Raw genomic sequence first — 22,055 nt, forward strand, 5'->3', positions numbered from 1 at the left:
TAAGTCCAAATCACTCCGTAGCCTATCCAAAACTCACCCGAGCCCTCGGGGCTCCAAACCAAACATGCACACAAGTCTTAAAACATCATACGAACTTGCTCATGCGATCAAATCACCAAAATAACACCTGGAACTATGAATTCAACACCAAAACACATGAAATTTTCAAGATAGTTTCAAACTTTCTATTTTCTCAACCAAAGGTCCGAAGCACGTCAAATCACTTTCGTTTTTCACCAAATTTCACAGATAAGGTTTAAATTTCATAACGGACCTGTACCGGGCTCCGGAACCAAAATACGGGCCCGATACCAACAAGATCAAATCTTTTAAATTATTACATTTTCAGTCTTATCAATTTTCTTCAAAAATTCATTTCTCGGGCTAGGGACCTCGAAATTCGATTCCAGGCATATGCCCAGGTTCGATATTTTACTACGGACCCTCCGGGACCGTCGGGACACGGGTCCGGGTCCGTTTACCCAAACGTTGACCAAAGTCAATAAAAATCATCTTTTAAGCCAAAACTCATCTTTTCTTAAATTTTTCACATAAGGGCTTCCCGGATGCACGCCCGAACTGCGCACGCGAATCGAGGAGAGATAAAATAAGGTTTTCAAGGCCTCGGAACACGGAATCGGATTCTAAAACAGAAGATGACCCTTTGGGTCATCACATTCTCCACCTCTAAAATAACCGTTCGTCCTCAAACGGACATAGAAAAGTACCTGAGTCGGTGAAAAGATGGGGATATCTGCTCCGCATATTGGACTCGGACTCCCAGGTAGCTGCCTCAACAGGCTGGCCTCTCCACTGCACACGAACCGAAGGGTAACTCTTGTATCTTAACTGTCGAACATGCCGGTCTAGAATAGCTACCAGCTCCTCCTCGTAGGTCAAATCCTTGTCCAACTGGACAGTGCTGAAATCTAACACGTGGGATGGATCGCCGTGATACTTTCGAAGCATGGATGCATGAAACACTGGATGCACAGCTGATAAACCCGGCGGCATTGCAAGTCTGTAAGCTACCTCCCACTCGATCAAGGATCTCAAAAGGCCCGATGAACTTAGGGATTAGCTTGCCCTTCTTTCTAAATCTCATCACGCCCTTAATAGACGACACCCGAAGCAACACTCTCTCTCCGACCATGAATGCCACATCACAAACCTTACGGTCGGCAAAACTCTTTTGCCTGGACTGAGCTGTACAAAGCCTATCCTGAATAATCTTAACCTTATCCAAGGCATCCTGTACTAAATCTGTACCCAATAATCGAGCCTCCCCCAGCTCAAACCACCCAACTGGCGATCGACACCGTCTACCATATAATGCCTTATAGGGAGCCATCTGAATGCTCGACTGATAGCTGTTGTTGTAGGCAAACTCCGCTGACGGCAAAAACTGATCCCAAGAACCTCCAAAGTCAATAACGCAGGCACGGAGTATATCCTCCAAAATCTGAATAGTACGCACGGACTGTCCGTCCTTCTAAAGATGAAATGCTGCGCTCAACTCGACCCATGTACCCAACTCACGCTGCACTGCCCCCCAGAAATGCGAGGTAAACTGCGTACCTCGGTCAGAAATGATAGACACAGGCACACCATGAAGACGAAAGATCTCACGGATATAGATCTCCGCCAACCACTCCGAAGAATAGGAAACCGCCACAGGAATGAAATGCGCTGACTTAGTCAGCCTATCCACAATAACCCATACTGCTTCGAACTCACTCTGAGTCCGTGGGAGTCCAACCACGAAATCCATAGTGATACGCTCCCACTTCCACTTAGGAATCTCAATCTTCTGAAGCAAACCACCAGGTCTCTGATGCTCGTACTTTACCTGCTGACAATTCAAACACCGAGCTATATATGAAACAATATCCTTCTTCATCCTCCTCCACCAGTAATGCTGCCGCAAGTCTTGATACATCTTGGCGGCGCCCGGATAAATAGAATACCGGGAACTATGGGCCTCCTTTAGAATCAACTCACGAAGTCCATCCACATTAGGGCACACAAACTCGACCCTGCATCCTCAAAAATCCATCATCTCCAACTGTAACCTGCTTGGCATCTCCATGCCGCACTGTGTCCCTAAGGACAAGCAAATAAGTATCATCATACTGCCAATCTCTGATACGCTCAAATAATGAAGACCGAGCGACTGTACAAGTTAGAACACGGCTGGGCTCAGAAACATCCAACCTCACGAACTGATTTGCCAAAGCTTGAACATCCAAAGCAAGCGGTCTCTCACCGAATGGAATATACGCAAGGCTACCCATACTAGCCGACTTCCTACTCAAAGCATCGGCCACCATATTGGCCTTCCCGGGATGATACAATATGGTGATATCATAGTCTTTCAATAGCTCCAACCACCTTCTCTGCCTCAAATTGAGCTCCTTCTGCTTGAACAAATATTGCAAACTCTTATGATCCGTGAACACCTCACACGACACGCCATATAAATAATGCCTCTAAATCTTCAGCGCGTGAACAATGGCTGCTAGCTCCAAGTCATGAACTGGATAATTCTTCTCGTGAATCTTCAACTGCCGCGAAGTATATGCAACAACCTTGCCATTCTGCACCAACACCGCACCAAGTCCAATAGGAGATGCATCACAATACACTGTATATGGCCCTGAACCTGTGGGCAACACCAACACCGGCACTGAAGTCAAAGCTGTCTTGAGCTTCTGAAAGCTCGCCTCACACTCGTCGGACCACCTGAACGGGGCACCCTTCTGGGTCAACCTGGTCATCGAGGCTGCTATGGATGAAAACCCCTCCACAAACCGACGGTAATAACCCGCCAAACCCAAGAAACTCTCGGATCTCTGTAGCTGATGTGGGTCTTGGCCAGTACTTGACTGCCTCAATCTTCTTAGGATCCACCTGAATACCCTCTGCTGATACAACATGACCCAAGAAAGCAACTGAACTCAACCAAAACTCACATTTCGAAAACTTAACATATAACTGGCTGTCTCTCAGAGTCTGAAGAACGACTCGAAGATGCTGCTCATGCTCCTCTCGACTGCGAGAGTAGATCAAGATATCATCAATGAAAACAATCACAATGGAATCCAGATAGGGCTTGAACACCCGGTTCATCAAATCCATAAATGTTGCTGGGGCATTTGTCACCCAAATGACATCACTAGAAACTTATAGTGCCCGTACCGAGTGCGAAAAGCTGTTTAGGGACATCGGATGCCCTAATCCTCAACTGATGGTAGCCATATCTCAAATCATTTGGCACCCTGAAGCTGATCAAATAAGTCATCAATTCTTGGCAATGGATACTTGTTCTTGATGGTGACTTTGTTCAACTGCCGATAATCTATGCACATCCTCATCGATCCATCCTTCTTCTTAACAAACAACACCGGCGCACCCCAAGGCGAGACACTAGGTCTAGTAAAGCCCTTATCAAGCAAATCTTGCAACTGTTCCTTCAATTCTTTCAACTCTGGCGGGGCCATGGGGTATGGCGGAATAGAAATGGGCTGAGTGCCCGGAGCCAGATCAATGCAAAAGTCAATATCCCTGTCGGGTGGCATCCCCGGCAGGTCTGCAGGAAATACCTCTGGAAACTCCCGAACAATTGGCACGAATTCCATAGAAGGAACCTTAGCACTAGAATCACGAACATAAGCCAAATAAGCCAAACACCCCTTCTCCACCATACGCCGAGCCTTCATATAAGAAATAACCCAGCTGATAGAATGACCAGGAGTCCCTCTCCACTCCAATCGAGGCAACCCCGGCAAGGCCAAGGTCACGGTCTTGGCGTGACAGTCCAATATAGCATGATAAGGTGCCAACCAATTCACCCCAAATTAACATCGAAGTCAACCATATCAAGAAGTAGGAGATCTACACTAATCTCAAGACCCCCAATAACAACCACACATGAACGATAGACACGGTCTACAACAATAGAATCCCCTACTGGCGTGGACACATACACGGGAGCACTCAAAGGATCACGAGGCACAACCAAATATGAAGCAAAATAAGATGACACATAGGAGTATGTAGACCCTGGATCAAATAGAACTGAAGCATCTCTACTGCAAACTGAAACCGTACCTGTGATAACTGCATCGGAGGACTCAGCCTTAGGCCTGGCTGGAATAGCATAACATCGGGGCTGGGCCCCACCACCCTGAACCATATCCCTGGGACAACCTCCTGCTGGCTGGCCTCCACCTCTAGCGGCCTGGCCTCCACCTCTAACGGCCTGACCTCTACCTCTAGCGGGCCGACCCCTACCTCTAGCTCCCTGGCCCCTACCTCTAGCTGGCTGGGCAGGCGGTGCCGGAACCATAGCACGAGAACTCTGCTGCTGCGACTGAACACCCACTAATCTCGGACAGGTCCTCCGGACATGCCCATACTCACCACACTCAAAACATCCATTTGAATACTGCGGCTGAGGAAACTAAGACTGACCCTGACAGGACGGCTGACCGCGATAATAACTCTGAAGAGGAGGTGCTCTGATGGGAGCTCGCGGTGCACTATAAGCTGGCTGCCCTGAAGGAGGTACATAAGGACCACGACTCCCTGAAACTCCATGGGATGTCTGAAGTGCTGAATGAAACGGCCTGGGATTATGGCCTCTACCCAAAGTACCCCGACCTCCAGATGAGGTCCCACTGAATCCACCGAAGTGACGAGGCCTCTTCTCAGACCCCTGACTATTCCCTTGAGCTAAAACCATCTCAACTCTCCAGGCCACATTGGCTGCATCCTGGAAAGAAATCTCACTCCCCGTCTCCTTAGCCATCTGCAATCTGATAGGCTGAGCAAGTCCCTCAATAAACCTCCTCACTCTCTCTCTCTCGGTGGGAAGTATAAGAAGAGCATGACGGGCTAAATCAACAAATCTGCTCTCGTACTGAGTGACGGTCATAGAGCCTTACTGAAGGCGCTCAAACTGCCTCCGATAGTCCTCTCTCTGAGTAATAGGAAGATACTTCTCCAAGAATAGCTGAGAACTGGTCCCAAGTGAGAGGTGGTGACCCAGCTAGTCCGGCCAAACAATAATCCCTCCACCATTTCTTGGCGGAACTTGACAGACGGAAAGCAGCAAAGTCGACCACAATGGTCTCCATTATTCCCATGTTCTGTAGAACCTCATGACAACTATCTAAATAGTCCTGGGGATCCTCTGAAGATGTACCACCATAAGTAGTAGTGAAAAGCTTGGTAAACCTATCCAACCTCTACAAAGCATCAGAAGACATAGCTGATCCATCACCGGTCTGTGCTACAACACCCGGCAGAACTACCCCAACTGGATGAGCTGCTAGGGTCTGGAACTGGGGAGCCATCTGCTCCGGAGTGTGAGTAGCGGGAGTCTGTGCTCCTCCCCAGCCCGAGAGATGGCTGGTGCTACAGGAAGTATGCCGGCCTGAGTAACACTCTCCATAAGGCCCACTAGACGGACCAAAGCATCTGAAGTACTGGGGTAGCAATGAACCCCTCTGGAACCTGAGTTGGCCCTGTTGGAACGATTTGGGCCGGAGTCTCCTCATCGAACTCTACCTGAGGCTCCGCCGCTGGTGCTGCTGCTCGAGATCTGGGCTGAGCCCTGCCCCTGCCTCGGCCTTTAGCACGACCTCGGCCTCATTCTCTACCCCTCGTAGGAGCTGTCACTGGGGGCTCGGGCTGCTGATCAGCTGATGAAGCGGTACGTCTTCTCGCCATCTACGAAAGAACAGAGTAAAGAGTTCAATTAGAATTGAGAGATCAAACCGCACGACAGAGATGAATAGAAGTGAAATTGTTCCTAACTCTATAGCCTCTAGGGGAAAAGCACAGACGTCTCCGTACCGATCCCTCAGACTTTACCAAGCTTGTTCGTGAATTGTGAGACCTAGGCAACCTAGTGCTCTGATACCAACTTTTCACGACCCGAATTTCCCACCTTCGGCACCGTGATGGCGCCTAACATTGCACTCGCTAGGCAAGCCAACGTTACAAAATATTTCACCTTTTTCCTTTATCCTTGTATAATTAAAATTTAACAAAACTAATTCAGCGGAAATAAAGGCAGAAGTACATGATTTAACCGATTACCCTTATACTATTAACGAAAGCCGAAATAGATACCACCCAAAAACTGGTATCACAACTCACGAATGTTCTACGATTAACTACAAACATGGGTTTGGAAGGAAAAATACATCTGTCTCGAAGAAAGTAAAATAGAAATGAAGTAAAGATAGGAGGGAACGCCAGGGCCGGCGGACGCCTGCAGGACTACCTTGGGTCTCCTGAGTGCAGTAACAGCAACCAACCTCTCGATCAGCCACTAGCTCCGAAATCTGCACAGAAAGTGCAGAGTGCAGTATCAGTACAACCGACCCCATGTACTGGTAAGTACCGAGCCTAACCTCGACGAAGTAGTGACGAGGCTACGGCGGGGCATAACAATATATAACATGCAACAGTTTATGCTAAGACAGAAAGGAAATATAGAATGAAATATAATAGTAACTTGCATTAAATAAATACGGAACCCAGTCGTTCAACCAATCTCAGCTATAACCAATCCTTAAGAGAGTTTCAACACCACAATAATGAACCTCAGCAGAAGAAGAATACATAGACAACAAATAATGCGGCGCGCATCCCGATCCCACCATATAATCAATAACAGTATAAATATTCACCCTTATTACTCCTTGTTGCGGCGTGCAACCCGATCCCACCTGTCCACCCTTATTACTCCTTGTTGCGGCGTGCAACCCGATCCCACCAGACAATCACATTTCACCCTTATTCCTCCTGTTGCGGCGTGCAACTCGATCCCATTATTTCAGTGCTAATCATAAATTAAGAACAAGTATTTCATAAATTAATTCAAATCCTCCACAATACTTATACCTCAAACCAACACAACGGAAGATCACTATAATTGTGAAACTTCATCAGTCATTACTTCACAGCGAGACCAACCAAAGTATACCACAAATCACCAATAAATCAACGTAAACCAACGGTGTGATATGATGAAACTATGGAACAATTAATAACATCAATAGAGAAACAACATTTAACAAGAAGCAATTAGGCATGAAAGCATCAATAAGCAAGTAGCAATTAAGACATGAAAGCAATATATAGGGAAATGGGGAAAGGGAACAGGCTAAATAGGTAATTTGGCGACGCATAGGTGCTCGTCACCACACCTATACGCCACACACATGGTATTTCACATAGCAAGCAAGTCGGGGATCCCTAATCCCTCAAGTCAAGGTTAGACCAAACACTTACCTCAAGCCAACGGGTAATTCACAGCTCAAAACCGCTTTACCTCTCGATTCCACCGCCAATCCACTGTATCTAGCCATAATTAACTTAATAACATCAATAAACGCTAAAGAAACCAATTCCAATGCATAATTATAGATTTCCCAACATTTTCCCCAAAAAGTTAAAAATCGACCCCGGGCCTGCTTGGTCAAAACCCGAAATTCGGACCAAAACCCGATTATCCATTCACCCCGGAGCCCGGTTATACAATTGATTTTGGAATCCGACCTCAATTTGAGGTCTAAATCCCCAAATTTCAAAATTTTTAAGTTCTACCCAAAAATACCCAATTCTACCATGAAAAACCCTAGATTCTAGGATGAAATCTTGTAAATAGATGAAATAAATTGAAAGAAACAAGGTAAGAAACATTTACCTATGGTTTGGGGAAGAACTAGTCTTTGGAAAATTGCCTCTTGAAGTTTAGGTTTTGAAAAATGGGAGAATGAATGAAAAATCCCATCCAAAAATCGTTTTGAACAGTTGCAGGTATCGCATTTGCGATCACAGGTTCGCAAATGCGAACTCGCAAATGCAGACTTTACTTCGCAAATGCAAAGATTGGCCTGGCCTGCTAGCATCGCAAATGCGAACAAGTGGTCACAAATGCGACCCCTGTTCTCATCGCAAATGCAACGCTGAGCTTCGCAAATGCGAACAAGTGGCCTTCCCAGCCTTCTGATCGCAAATGCGAAATATCTTCGCAAATGCGGTGCTCGCATTTGCGAGCCAGACTTCGCAAATACGAAGTCTGCAGACCTGAAGCACGCCAGCAAAATTCCTTATGTCCAAATTACTCCGTAGCCTATCCAAAACTCATCCGAGCCCTCGGTGCTCCAAACCAAACATGCACACAAGTCTTAAAACATCATACGAACTTGCTCATGCAATCAAATCCCCAAAATAACACCTGGAACTATGAATTCAACACCAAAACACATGAAATTTTCAAGATAGTTTCAAACTTTCTATTTTCTCAACCAAAGGTCCAAATCACGCCAAATCACTTCCGTTTGTCACCAAATTTCACAGATAAGGTCTAAATATCATAACGGACCTGTACTGGGCTCCGGAACTAAAATACGGGCCCGATACCAACAAGATCAAATCTTTTAAATTATTACATTTTTAGTCTTTATCAATTTTCTTCAAAAATTCATTTCTCGGGCTAGGGACCTCGGAATTCGACGAGCATACGCCCAGGTCCCATATTTTATACGGACCCTCCGGGACCATCGGGACACGGGTCCGGGTCTGTTTACCCAAAACGTTGACCAAAGTCAACAAAAATTATCTTTTTAAGCCAAAAATCATCTTTTCTTAAATTTTTCACATAAGGGCTTTCCGGATACACGCCCGGACTGTGCACACGAATCGAGAAAAAATAAAATGAGATCTTTAAGGCCTCGGAACACGGAATCGAATTCTAAAACAGAAGATAACCCTTTGGGTCATCACAAAGAGCCTCCCCTTTTTGATTAAGAGCGAGCTTATTTCTTTCCTCAATTTTTACAGCCTCGATGTTACCAAAATTTTTTTAAAGAAAAATAAAGAAGAAGAAAATTACAGGGAAATGAGACAAGCTCTCCAAAATGTGTCCCAAATCCAATTTTAAAAAGAGAAACAGAACAAAAATGAATAGTGAAATCAAATTCAGTGTCGAGTAGTCGCACTAGTCCTACTTTTAGGAGTGAAACAGTATTGTATAGGCCAATGATAATGCAAACCATTTATAGCTGTTCCAACTTGACCACTATAGTAACACCAAAATATTTTCTGTCTGTTCAAATTTATATAGTTGAAGAATATACTCATTAATGCCTTTCATGACATTTCCCGTAGCTAATTAAACCACTAAATATCCCAACTTGTATTTATAAATACGTTCTTTCTGATTTTTTTTTTTATAAATATTTTTCATCAACATGATTGCATTCAATGCTTTTTTTAAAAGAGAGTTACTCGTATGAGCATTACCCTTACTTTCCTTTTCTTTTGCAATATTAACATATATAGAGTTAAAAGACAGTGAAATCAACTTGTTTTTTTTTTTTTTTTTGGATTGAGAGAACGTATTTAATTTAGGGATTGTTACACACAGGGGAGGAGGGAGAGCATTAGTTGCAGGTTCGGACGAATGCAGTAACTTTTGCTTAAATCTTGTATTTGTATTAGGAAATCCATAAAATATGTATAAATATTTAATTGTTAACCCAGTAACTAAGAAAAACTATGGGTTTGTCATGAATTCAGAACCCATAAAACTTCAAAATCTACTTCCGCCTCTGGTTACACAACTAGCCGGCAGATTAACTATTTACTTTTTCTAGCCGGTATACATAGATTATACATTAATTCGACACACTTATACATATATTATACATAAATTTATATATGTGATACATACACCGACTATTTTTAATTTAACAATTTAGGTAGGTGGCTATTTGGGTTAAGAATTAACCCAAATACCCGCGCTCATCTAACTACTTAAATTAAAAATAGCTGATGAAGATACAATATATGTATTATATATGTATAATTATGCATAATCAATGTATAATTTATGTGTACGACCAGAAAAAGTTAACAATCCCTTTAACTTTGTATCATAAATAAATGAAAAGAGAAGTCCAATGATTCAGAAGCAGCCAATTAAGGTGAGCACTAGCAGAAAGGCTAAAAGTAAATGGCTATGTCTATTTTAGACCATTGAAGTTGAGGGGGAAAAAGGCAAAGGAATAGTAAAGATAGAGACATCACATCACATCGTAAGTAAGTTGAATTAATTAATAAGTAATATAATTCTCATGTCAACATTATAGTTTAATTTTGTAGTAGCCTGTCGGGGTACTTCTCCAAGGGGTGACCATTCACATTGCATAAAGGGCACTTCTGTTTTCCTCGTAGCATTAGCTTAATAAACCATACTTAGTACTATAATTATATTATTCTCTCTGTCCCATTTATGTAAGGGTGTTTGATTATGTACGGAATTTAAGAAAAAAATCTAAAATATATAATCTAAAACAAGTCATAGACACGACTGTAGTTATCTCACTAGAAACAATCTCTCTTTTTATTTTAATTTAGTTACTTCGGTATTTGTCGTAATCTTACAATTTCTTCTGTATATGAAATGGCTCGAAACAAACAAGGATAAGATAAGATGCATTAGTCTTTGATGGAAGAGTTAAGCTCATAGTAATTCAGAAGATAGTTATATCTATTGCTGCTTCTTAATTCCTTACGGTATTCTTATTCCATTTTCTTCTGTTTGTCGAACTTTCTACAAGTAATTTATTATTCTTACATAACTTAGTTGTCAACTTACAATATTCGACCACTGGGTTGCGGAAAATTATACGTAACTGTAATTACCAAATTCTCACCTTCTACCCTCCTCTCTCCCCCCTCATTTTAAACTACTCCTTTTATCCTTTATTAATATTAAATTCATAACTAGAGCAATATCTATGACATGTTTCAGACTACACGATTTAAAAAAAAATACTTTTATTCACAAGTTATTGCCAACAAAAAAAAATCTTTTTAAAACTACATAATCAATCAAACACCATTGGACAGAAAGTACATTTTAAGTGAATTGATAGTGTTGAAAATTTGGACTTTCATCCTATTTTCCAAAAAGTTAAAACCATCTACAATTTGGACGCAAGCATTGGAGCATAAAAAGTGCAAAATAATGTTGGAAAACTAATTCAAAGTTGTAGTAGAAAATCTTAGTTATTTAAGATTTAGTTTATTTAATTCATATCTAAATAGGATTTGCAGTTAGAATAAATATAGGAATAGACTTTCCCGTTTCTAATTGAAATATGTTTCATACTATTATGAATAGGATTTATAAATAAAACATTTTCTTATCAAGACAATCCCAATTGTTAACATATAGTAGTTGTTGAAGGAAAAGCATTTTACTATAAATCTTTGAAGGATTTTTACAATTCTGCTTAGATCTTTACACATAAAATAAGTTACTAATACCATTATTTATAATAGTACCAAATTTATTTCAACTAGAAACATGAAAACTTATTCCTGTATAATTCTGACCACAAATCCTAGTTAGACGAGAATTAAATAAACTTGCAAATATCAAATTCTAAAGAATATTGGTTTCTTACTACAACTTTGAATTAGTTTTCCAACATTCTCCCATAACTCAAAGTTGTCTATGTCTGACTTGTTCATTATGTTGGATCGGAGCACTTCTCTCCAATATAATTTTCATTTTTGTTGAAGCACGTATCCGACCCTCGTTGATGCACTTTTTACCTATGCCCAATTTTGTTGAAGAACTTGTCTCCAACTCCCATTGATGCACTTTGTCACCAACACCCAAATTTTTTAAAGCACATGTCTCTAATTCCCGTTGATTCACTTTGTTACCAACATACAATTTTGTTGAAGCACATGTCTTCAACTCCTATTGATGCACTTTGTCACCAGCACCATATTTTGTTGAAGCACCTGTCTTCAACTACCGTTGATGCACTCTATCACCAACATTCAGTTGCTGATGCACCTGACCGCTTCTCTACTTTTTTAGAGAAGAGCCTCCTCCTCTTGCATCATATTTGTTTGCACCTCTTTAAGCTTACATTATCTTTTTGCTCAATCCTTCTCAATGTGATTGTTTTTCACGCACATATCGTTAGCCGGACATTTGCCAACATACTCAATGGCCTGACGGGGGACACACATTGGCTAGCGCCGTTCCCGGGCAGCGAAAGCTACTTGATTCTCTCCCGAGATTGTAAATACTTTGATACCAATATGAAGAAAAAAATATCTTATTATTATAAATCTCTGAAGTTCTCTACAATTCGGCCCAAATCTTCACACATAAAATAAGCTACTAATACCCCTATGTATAATAGTGTATTGGTCAGAATCTGACCACACGACCACAACGGCAATGATCTCGTCCCAACCACCCTGCAGTAGTAATCAACGAACTTGACTTCATCTAATCACTGCTATTTACGACATAAACGTCGAGGTCGAGGCCTCCCCGTGAGGGGAGGTCACCTCCCCGACCCGGCCCAAATAAAGTATGATGAGCACGAGAAGTTCTGGACTATAAATAGAGGGCAGAAGAATCCCTTAGGGGGGACTGGGCTCTCCATGATCCAAAAACAGTGGAAACAATGGGAGAATTCCATGAAAGAGAGACTGGGCTTATACAAAGAGAGAGAGATTCCACCTCCAACCGGGGAGGAAGAAATAAGTCGATTGTAATATCCTGAATCTCTTCAAGGGGAGGCAGGCCGAATTTCTATAATCAATAAAACCTCCCGAGTGTCATTTCAATTGACTCTTCTATCTTTATGATTCTGTTCTTTGATCCAGTATTAATTATGGTTGACTATGATTTACCCCTTCACTATATTGATTGATTTGCTTAAAAAGTGTTAAACATAAATCATATTTAGACAAGAATTAAATAAATGTACAAATATATATCAAATTCTAAAGAATTTTGGTTTCCTACTACAACTTTGAATTAGTTTTCCAACCATCGCATAAATAAGAGGATAAGGAAAGCTTTATATATATATATATATATATATATATATATATATATATATATATATATGTGTGTGTGTGTGTGTGTGTGTGTGTGTGTGTGTGTGTGTGTGTGGAGGTCTTTCAACAACTCTAGAGAAGAAGAGAGAAAAAAACAATAAGAATTTCATTTGTTTCTCAACCTATACATTTTCATTTGTTCATGATTTTCCTTCCTTTTATTGCATAGGCTTCTATCGAAAACAACATCTCTACCTGCACACGATATGGGTAAGGTATGCATACACATTATGAAATTAAACTAGATTTTTTGTTGTGATGTTATAGTTGTTGTTGTTTCTTGTAGAGGCTCTATTCCTCAAGAAGTGTGCGCTATCCTAGAAGCAGGGGTGGAGCTAATATTATTTATGTATTCGGACGAATCCAATAAGTTTTACTTAAATTTTATATTTAGCTGGATGATAAGTTTAGAACCCCTAAATTTTAAAATTAGCTCGCTACAAGCCAGCAACACAGCCATGCAGTCTTTTGCTCAATACATGTGGGAGGTGTTGTCACAATGACTATAGAAATGCCATACTGCTTCTAATTTCATATGCACTATCAAGGGCTAATGCTGTTCGTTGTTGCTGCAGCACATGTAGATACATTTATTTAAAAATAAAATGAACAACTGTCACTTAAGTATCAATGTTGGAGCTACACTCTTTCCAACTACTTTTCTTTCTTTAAATCTTTCTTTCTCTCTTTTTTTCCAACTATAATTTGGTGCTTCCAAGTAGAAAACTCTCTCTTTATTGGTCTCTTTTCAACATTATTCCATTTAATGAAGAGGATCGAACTATAAGTGGGTCATAAAACTTAACTTTTGGTGTCAATTCACCTTTGCGATTTTATAATTTCTTTGAAATAAAATTTATATATTTAAAATTTAATTTCACATTAGCTTCCGCTATATCAAGAATTTACTCAACTTCTTGTGATCAATGTCATTACTATCTAAAAAGGACTATAAGTTAACATAATTAGTAATTTAAAATATTTTAAAAAAATTTAAAAAGTCGTAGTATTTAACAGTGTCAACTTCCCCATAAAGTAATAACATCGCATAAAGTGGAGCAGAATAAAGTAGTAAAAAAACCACTACTATAAGAAGTATAAAAAGAAAAAGAATGAAACTTTTTTATTTTCCTGACAAGACAAATAATGAAAATAGAAAACAAATCTTCCTTAAAATGCCACCTTGGTATTAGTTGATTTGGCATGCATATCTCACTTGCCTGCTAGGTTTATTGGGGTTCCTCACTAGATTTATTTTCTGGGTAACCAATTATAAATTCAGTAATTTTCAAGTGACAAAAATTAATTTAGTGATAATTTTATAGAAAAATCATAACTTGGATGATCTTAAAATCATATAAAATCAGTTTAATGACTTTTGCCAAAAAGAAGTTGATTTATAATTGTAATCAAATACTATCATGTTACAAACTCATAACACTCTAGTATAATTTCAAAAAAAGGAAAAATAAAGAAATAAATATCACTTCTAAGAATAATGCTAATTATCATTATCTTTTCATGAGACCCGTTGTATCCCCCTCCCTCCCCCCCCCCCACCCCCCCCCACCCCCAAAAATAAAAGCGATGGAAAGTTTGAAGATTGAAAAGAAGATGAAAGTGACTTATTAATGAATACTTAAAGAAAAATTCGAAAAAAGAAAAAAAGATTGTGTTGCTAAAAACTTTCGAACGTAAAATCTTGTCGATTATATGTGGAAAATCGCTGAGATAGGCATGGACCCAAATGCTTGCACGCAAGGTTACATGAAAATTGACAGTTTCTCTCTATGTCCGTACATTATTTTCTTATTTAATTGCCAGACTTAGTGTGAAACCAAAATATGCTACCTTTCCTTACTTGACCCCAAAATGATAGAGGCAGTCCATTCAATATAATATTCGAGAATAAGAAATACTGCCTCCTTCAAAAATGATTTGAAATGCAATTTGTTCAATTTTAAGTTAGATTATACACAGGTTACTTTGTTTTAAAAGTATAAAAATTCATTTTCCCGGTTGTCCCAAATATTAATTAGTAGTAGTTTTCCTAAATTATTTATTTAATTTAAAATATTTGGCTTTAAAAAAAAATCATTTGTTATTTTTTTCTAATATATTCTTAGTTTTACTTTTTAAATGGGAGGGGTAATAATCAATTAAAATGCTTAAGAAGAAATAAAGAATAGTTAAAATACTCTTACGATTAAGATAAATCGTTTCGGAATTACTATAACTTGCAAATTTTTCTTATTTGGAAACAACAGAAGAATATGTTAGTTAAGAATTTTGGTCAAAGTTCGTCTGTTTGATTTTCGACAACGTAATAGAAAAACCATATCGAGATCAAAAGAAAAAATAGCTTAGAATTAAAGCACTTAATGTGGTCATGCAGTGGGATCGTGGTATGGACAATCTAAGTGGGAAAGCATAAGAAGTTTGAGAATCTGATGTTATATATAATCAAAGTTGCCATATATATTCGACGATTTTGACTAGGCAGATGTTGTATTACAAGATTCTTATGCATTATCCATGCCATTTTCCCAATATTCCTAGTTCTTTTAATTTCCTTCTTCTGAATTCATTGTTAGCCTTGTCATTCATTCATGACGTTATGATTTGAGTAACAAAAAGAAAAAAACAAGAGAAAGTGATGTCTTAAAGATTAGTATTATAGAAAAGAAATGTGATCTTTTAAAAATTAATTGTTTGTGTACAATAATAATAGCGAAGCCTCAAACAAAATTCCTCCGCTCTTCACATCGTAACTGGTGTGCAAATGGCTTTTGCATAGAATGCGTTTTTCTATATGTTATCGAAGAAACGTGTTCATGTGAAGCTTTAAGGGGTAGTTTGGTACGAGGATTAGATTATCTCGGAATTATAGTCCTAGAATTGTAATTTCTGGATTAATTTATCTCCCCTTGAACTAAGTTCCACATGATCCATCATTGTTTATAGACTAATTTGGAGATTAACTGTGTGCCACCCACATCATGATTCGAGTATTTACGGTCACCGAAGCCCAATGAGAGGTTGTGTATGCCTCCATGCTCGTCTCGCCAAACCATTGGCTTTGATACCAGTTGTTGGGCTAAAAACAACCCAAAGATACTCTTAACATGGTGTGATATTATAATTCGCTTTGAGCGAAGCCCGTATAATTTTTCGCAAAAGGCCTCACATCACTAATAGTATCCAACTCCTTATAAGTAGAATTTTTTCCTTTCTACTTTCTATGTGGGACTTTGTTCACACACACCCAACAGTTTGAGATTAAATTTATACTATGCTTGATTGAAGATATACCGTCAATCAAACACAGTATATTTTTAATCTCACACTTTATGATCTCACCTTATATCCCGCGTACCAAACAAGCCTAAGGGGTGTAAATGACTATTTTTACCATAACCTAAATGACTATATATATATATATATATATATATATATATATATATATATATATATATATATTATATATATATATATATATATATATTATATATATATATATGTAGGAGAGAGAGAACGCAGAACTCTATATTTGAAGGGTTGATTTTCCTGAACTTATTTCCATTATAGAGTAGGGTGGGCATCGATCGGTTCGGTTATGAATATTATCGTGTTTAGTTATCGGTTTACAAATTTGATAAAACCGATAACCAAACCGATAAGATATCGGTTATCAATCGGTTATCGATCATTATCGGTTCGGTTATCGGTTTACCCGATAAAGATAACTCATCTAGAGTTAAGCAAAAAGAAGAAGATAATTCATTGGAGTTAAGCAAAAAAGAGAAGAATTCACATATAGTATATAACCCACTTTTTGCGTTCTGTCCAGTGGCCACAACTGGAATCGTACTAATTATTCAACAATAGTTGTCCTAATACATTAATTATAATACAAAGTAGTAGCAATTTCACCTAAAATTAACAAGTCCAAATATATAGTACCCAAAAATGAAATATAAGAATCAACGGTAAAAGAATACATGTCCTAATTCTAAAAGATGTCAATAAACACCCAAATGCTCGTATATAAAAAGAATTAAACCCAAAAACAGTGACCCAGAAAATCAGTAGATAAATACTTATCAAAACTGCAGCAATTCCCCACAAAATGTTCCGAGGCATTAGCTGCCTCTCTGATGTGATACAATAAGAGTTGATTTAGAATTTTTATTTCACACAATACCTGCACTTCCATAAGCGTTGAAGCCCTCAAACAGTCCAAGATAAGCTAGATGTTGTTTGTCAAATGCCTAACCTGAAAAAATAAACCATAGAGCAAAACTTTGATCTGTGCATGAGCAATACTAACACAGAAATGAAAAACTCCTAGAAGGCAAGAAAATATTGTCCAGTTGTCAAAGCTCAGCGTACTGTACAAAAGAATAATGTTCAAAAATATATCCGAAACTAACAAAGATTGTCGATTGAAAATTGATAAGTGCGAAGAAAAACTGGTAGTAGGTATAAGCTGCACAACGTGAGCTCACAAAATTAAGAAACGAAAATAAAAAAAATAAAGAATCATTAACAGTCAAAAATACCAATATGAAGATGAATTTTGTTATAGAAATTAAAAGCCTAATGTATAAGACTAAAGACTTACGCTAGGAGTAACTAGTAAGGTCTATGAAGAACGAACATGAAGCAAGTGAAGAATGCGAGAAAGAATAGGAGAGAATAAACTGAAGCCCTAGCATATGTATATACTTGATCTATTGTAGAAGAGGCTACATAATAGATCAAAATTGGCAAACCGAGGCCCGAACTGATAACCCAATAGTAAAAAAATTCTAAACTATTACCGAATCGTTAATTAACCCAATAATTAATTCGATACCGATAACCCAATAAACAATTAACGGTCGGGGTTATTGGTTTTACCAATATATGCCCAGCCCTATTATAGAGTACTACAACACGATTTTGTAAAATACTACAAAAAAGAAGTTATTAGCCGTCATTTTCATTGAACTTAAGAATAACTAGGAGCAATAAATATATACATGCCTAGGCATTGGGATTGTAAGTTTGAGCTTTGGTCCCAAGTCGCAAGAAAACTACTAAGTTTGTGGTCCAACAAAAAATCCTAACTTACCGTAAACATTAGGGTTTCGTACAAATGCAAAACTGAAAAAACAATAAAGGTCCAAAGAAATTATGAAACATGCCGTACTTAAATGTTTGACATGCCTAAATTATGCCTCTAATTGTTGTTAATCTTACTTATTGGTGGAAAAAAACCATACCGTTGATTATATATTTTTTTCTAAAGGAAAAATTCTTTACATTATCATGGTATACTAATAATGACGGACGTAACTTTGCTGATCAAGGTGAAATGTGTAACTGATTAACCTGTAAAAGAAGGAAACGAAGCACAACTACTCATCATTCAAATCAATAAATATATAAGTAATAAAAAAATCTCAACTTAAGAATGAACAATAAATGATGCAACAAAATAATAATAAATGACCCCACCCCCCCATCCCTCGTGTATCTCTGGGTCCCTCAGAAAAAACCCTCAATAAATAGCGACTTGTGGAAACCTCATGAGCACCAGATCATTGAGTGTGTCCTTCGAACTTCAAGAAAAGAAAATTTATAGCAATTCCTTTTTGATAATTCCAAGAGGAATTTCCAGCTATATTTAGCTTTGTTCTCTTTCCCAATTTCTTCATTTCTTCATAGTGTCGACATGGTGTGCCCAAACAGCAATCCAGTAGTACAACAAGTGTGTGAATTATATGAACAGATCTCGAGATTGGAGAACCTTAGCCCATCCAAAGATGTCAACATACTGTTTACAAAGCTTGTCCACACGTGCATGCCTCCAAATCCTATTGATGTCTCAAAACTCTGTCAAAAAATTCAAGAAATTAGGTCTCATCTCATCAAACTATGTGGTGAAGCTGAAGGTCTTTTAGAGAGTCACTATTCCAAGATTCTTGGCTCTTTTGAAAACCCTCTTCACCATCTTGACATTTTTCCATATTTTGACAATTACATCAAACTTAGTTTGCTTGAGTTCAATATCTTGACCAAGAATACTACAAAAAACCCAAACAAAATAGCATTTATTGGATCAGGCCCTCTCCCTCTCACTTCTCTTGTTTTGGCTACTAAACATCTTACATCAACATACTTTCACAACTATGATATTAGTTCTGAGGCTAATTCCTTGGCATCTCGTCTCGTGGCATCCGATCCTGACTTGTCTGATCGGATGACTTTTCACACGACGGATGTCATGGATGTAACGTGTGCCCTCAAGGACTACGATGTAGTCTTCTTGGCCGCGTTGGTTGGTATGGATAAGGAAGAGAAAGTTAAGTTTGTCGATCATCTGGCTAAGTATATGGCTCCAGGGGCAACCCTGATGCTCAGGAGTGCACATGGTGCGCGCGCTTTTCTGTATCCTGTTCTTGATCCTCGTAATCTACGAGGATTCGAGGTGCTTTCGGTGTACCATCCAACGGATGAGGTGATTAATTCTGTGGTCATAGCTCGTAAGTTGCCATTGCCTTGTGTTCAACCACTTGATGGACTTGGATCCTATGTGTTACCTAGCAAATGTGCTTGTGCTGAAATTCATGCCTTCAATCCACTCAACAAGATGAACTTGATCGAGGAATTTGCATTGGAGGAGTAAAATTTATCTATTGGAAGAATTGTTTCTGCAGCTAGCATATGTTTTTAATTAATGGTTTGATGATTTATGAGTTGATTATATTATGTCCTCAGCTCATAGAGTTTAATTATTAAACCCTATATTTCTATTTTTAGTTATGAGTACTTAATTTCTTGCATCCCTAACTGTTTGATCCTCTAAGAGATCATTGTGTCCCTTTGTGTCAGCTTCAAGAAGAATAAGGCATGACCCTTTTGAGGCCTTTGTTTCACTTAGTAAAGGAAATATATTGTATCATCTTATATACATTTATCTATATGAATGCAACCATAATTTGTTTTGTGCAAAAGCCCTTTGCAAATCTTATTGACTCCCTTCCCAATCTTTTTCTGCTCAATATAATTTTCATGTTTTTCATTTTTTTTTTCCTAATACATTTGAGGATTGGAAAGGGAAGGGAGGAGGAAAATAAAGAATTGATCCCACACCTATTTTGTGGGAGACTCATATCAATATTGTAAGTCTGTGTGGAATTATTATTTCCTTTAGATATTTGCTTCAAGCAATTCATGTTTTTTCACCCTGTAAGAAAGAAAAACAAAAGGTAAACATAAAAAAGCCAAGCGATATTCCCAATAATCACTTTTAAATTAAAACTATAAATTTCGAGCAAACATCTTATTCATTCACTTCCTTTACTTAAATTTGGAGCAATGTGCATTCTCTTTTTATAACGATGGTTTTCATGTCAGTTTGCGAGTACTTACAATCTACCTGATCATGTCAGTTTGTTCTAACAATTGCGTGCACCTCGATCAATTTTACTGGCTATAAAATATCTTCCACAAACACAAATATTGATCAGTTTGCTAACCAAGATTTCGGCAAATGAGATTGTGAACCTCAACTGCCTTACTAATCTACTTGATATTCGATATCTTGGACTCAGTGGCGAAGCCAGGAATTTACTCAAGTGCGTTCAAACTTGAAAGAAGTGAAAAAAATCTTCGAGAAAGAGTATTCAATATATGTTATATACTTCTAAAATCTACTCCTTCTGGTCCAAAATAAGTGATTTTTTGGCCTTTTTTGTGGTCCAAAATAAGTGATTTTTCCAGATTTCAAGAATGAATTAATTATTTTTTTCCTACATTGTCCTTGGAGTAAATAGTGTTGGAGTATGTGTTAGGAGTGTTTATGTGAGATAGTAAAGGTTAATATGGTCAATTTCATTGCTAATTAATGCTAAAAGATGGATTTCTTAATCTGTGTGAAAACATCCAAAAAATCACTTATTTTGGACCGGAGAGAGTAATATTTTACCTATATATGTAATTTCCGACTAAGGGTGGTCAGTTGACCACCCTTTACTACATGTAGCTTCGCTCATGCTTGGAATCATAAGTTAAGTTATATTTACAGCAATCGCTTAATCTCTTAAGGCTTGTTTGGTTCAAGGGATAAGGCATAATCATTTCCCGAATTAAATTTGAGATGAGCTTATCCCAAATTTAGTTGGGATAAAATCGCGGTATAACTAATTCCAAAATTAGTCATCCCGGGATTGTTGTGTTATTTTTATTCCTATTGGAGGATGGGATAACATTAATCCCGAGAGAGCTATTCTGAGATAATTAACTTTGGAATAATTTATTTCCAACCAAACGACCCCTTAGAGCGTATTTGAGCATGATCACTGTTTGACCAAAAAGTATTGAGCATTTTGTTAAACTAATTAATGAAGAAATAGAGGGTGAATCCTAGTTAAACGTAATAAATTCTAGATCTAAAACTGGGGTAGATCAGTGATATGGGACCGTGTTCAAGAATAATAAATATCAAATATATGCTCAATGATTGCCAATGAATGTAGTAATAGCAGTATGCAATAAGTGTAGATAATGGTAATAAATGTAATAAAAAGAAATTTATCACCCAAATGTTAGGTGACTTGGATGATTCCTCTTTCTGACAACAACGTGGGGGAATAGAAGAGGGAGATGGATCAGGAATCTTCGGATCTTGTGAATGAACAGTGTATATTGAACAATGTAATCAGTAAACAAGACAAGCTTTTGTATGTTTTTTATAGTCAATCCTTCACGATGTGCTCTTATGGAAAAGTGAAAAGTCCCCTCTTTGTTCTTTATCTCTTGCTATTTATAGGAGATATTCCTGAGAAACCCTAAAAAAGTTACAACTGAAAGAATATTCAATGAAATATTCCTTCATTTCTATTCTAACTTATCCTACCGTTATTTTCATACACCCTTTGCTCGACCCCGGCCCTAATCTTTCTTAAGGCGACTCCTCGCCTTCATGCCATGGTCGGCTTAATCCCCGACCACGTCCATTTGCAGCTATTAAGTCTAATCCAAATTTTGACCAATACAATCACTACTCTTCGTACATCTCAAGGAAGAAATTGAGAGAAAACGGCCAATTG

The 22,055-nt window shown here is 38.4% G+C and overlaps 1 protein-coding gene across 1 annotated transcript; it reads left to right on the forward strand.

The window, feature by feature from the left end:
- Positions 18,543-19,958, forward strand: LOC109223070 (nicotianamine synthase). The gene has a single exon (XM_019387331.1). It carries the CDS (start codon positions 18,677-18,679, stop codon positions 19,628-19,630), a length of 954 nt encoding a protein of 317 aa, XP_019242876.1. The 5' UTR covers positions 18,543-18,676; the 3' UTR covers positions 19,631-19,958.

Source organism: Nicotiana attenuata, chromosome 1 (assembly GCF_001879085.1).
Source record: "Nicotiana attenuata strain UT chromosome 1, NIATTr2, whole genome shotgun sequence".
In the NCBI taxonomy this organism is placed as follows: Eukaryota; Viridiplantae; Streptophyta; class Magnoliopsida; order Solanales; family Solanaceae; genus Nicotiana; species Nicotiana attenuata.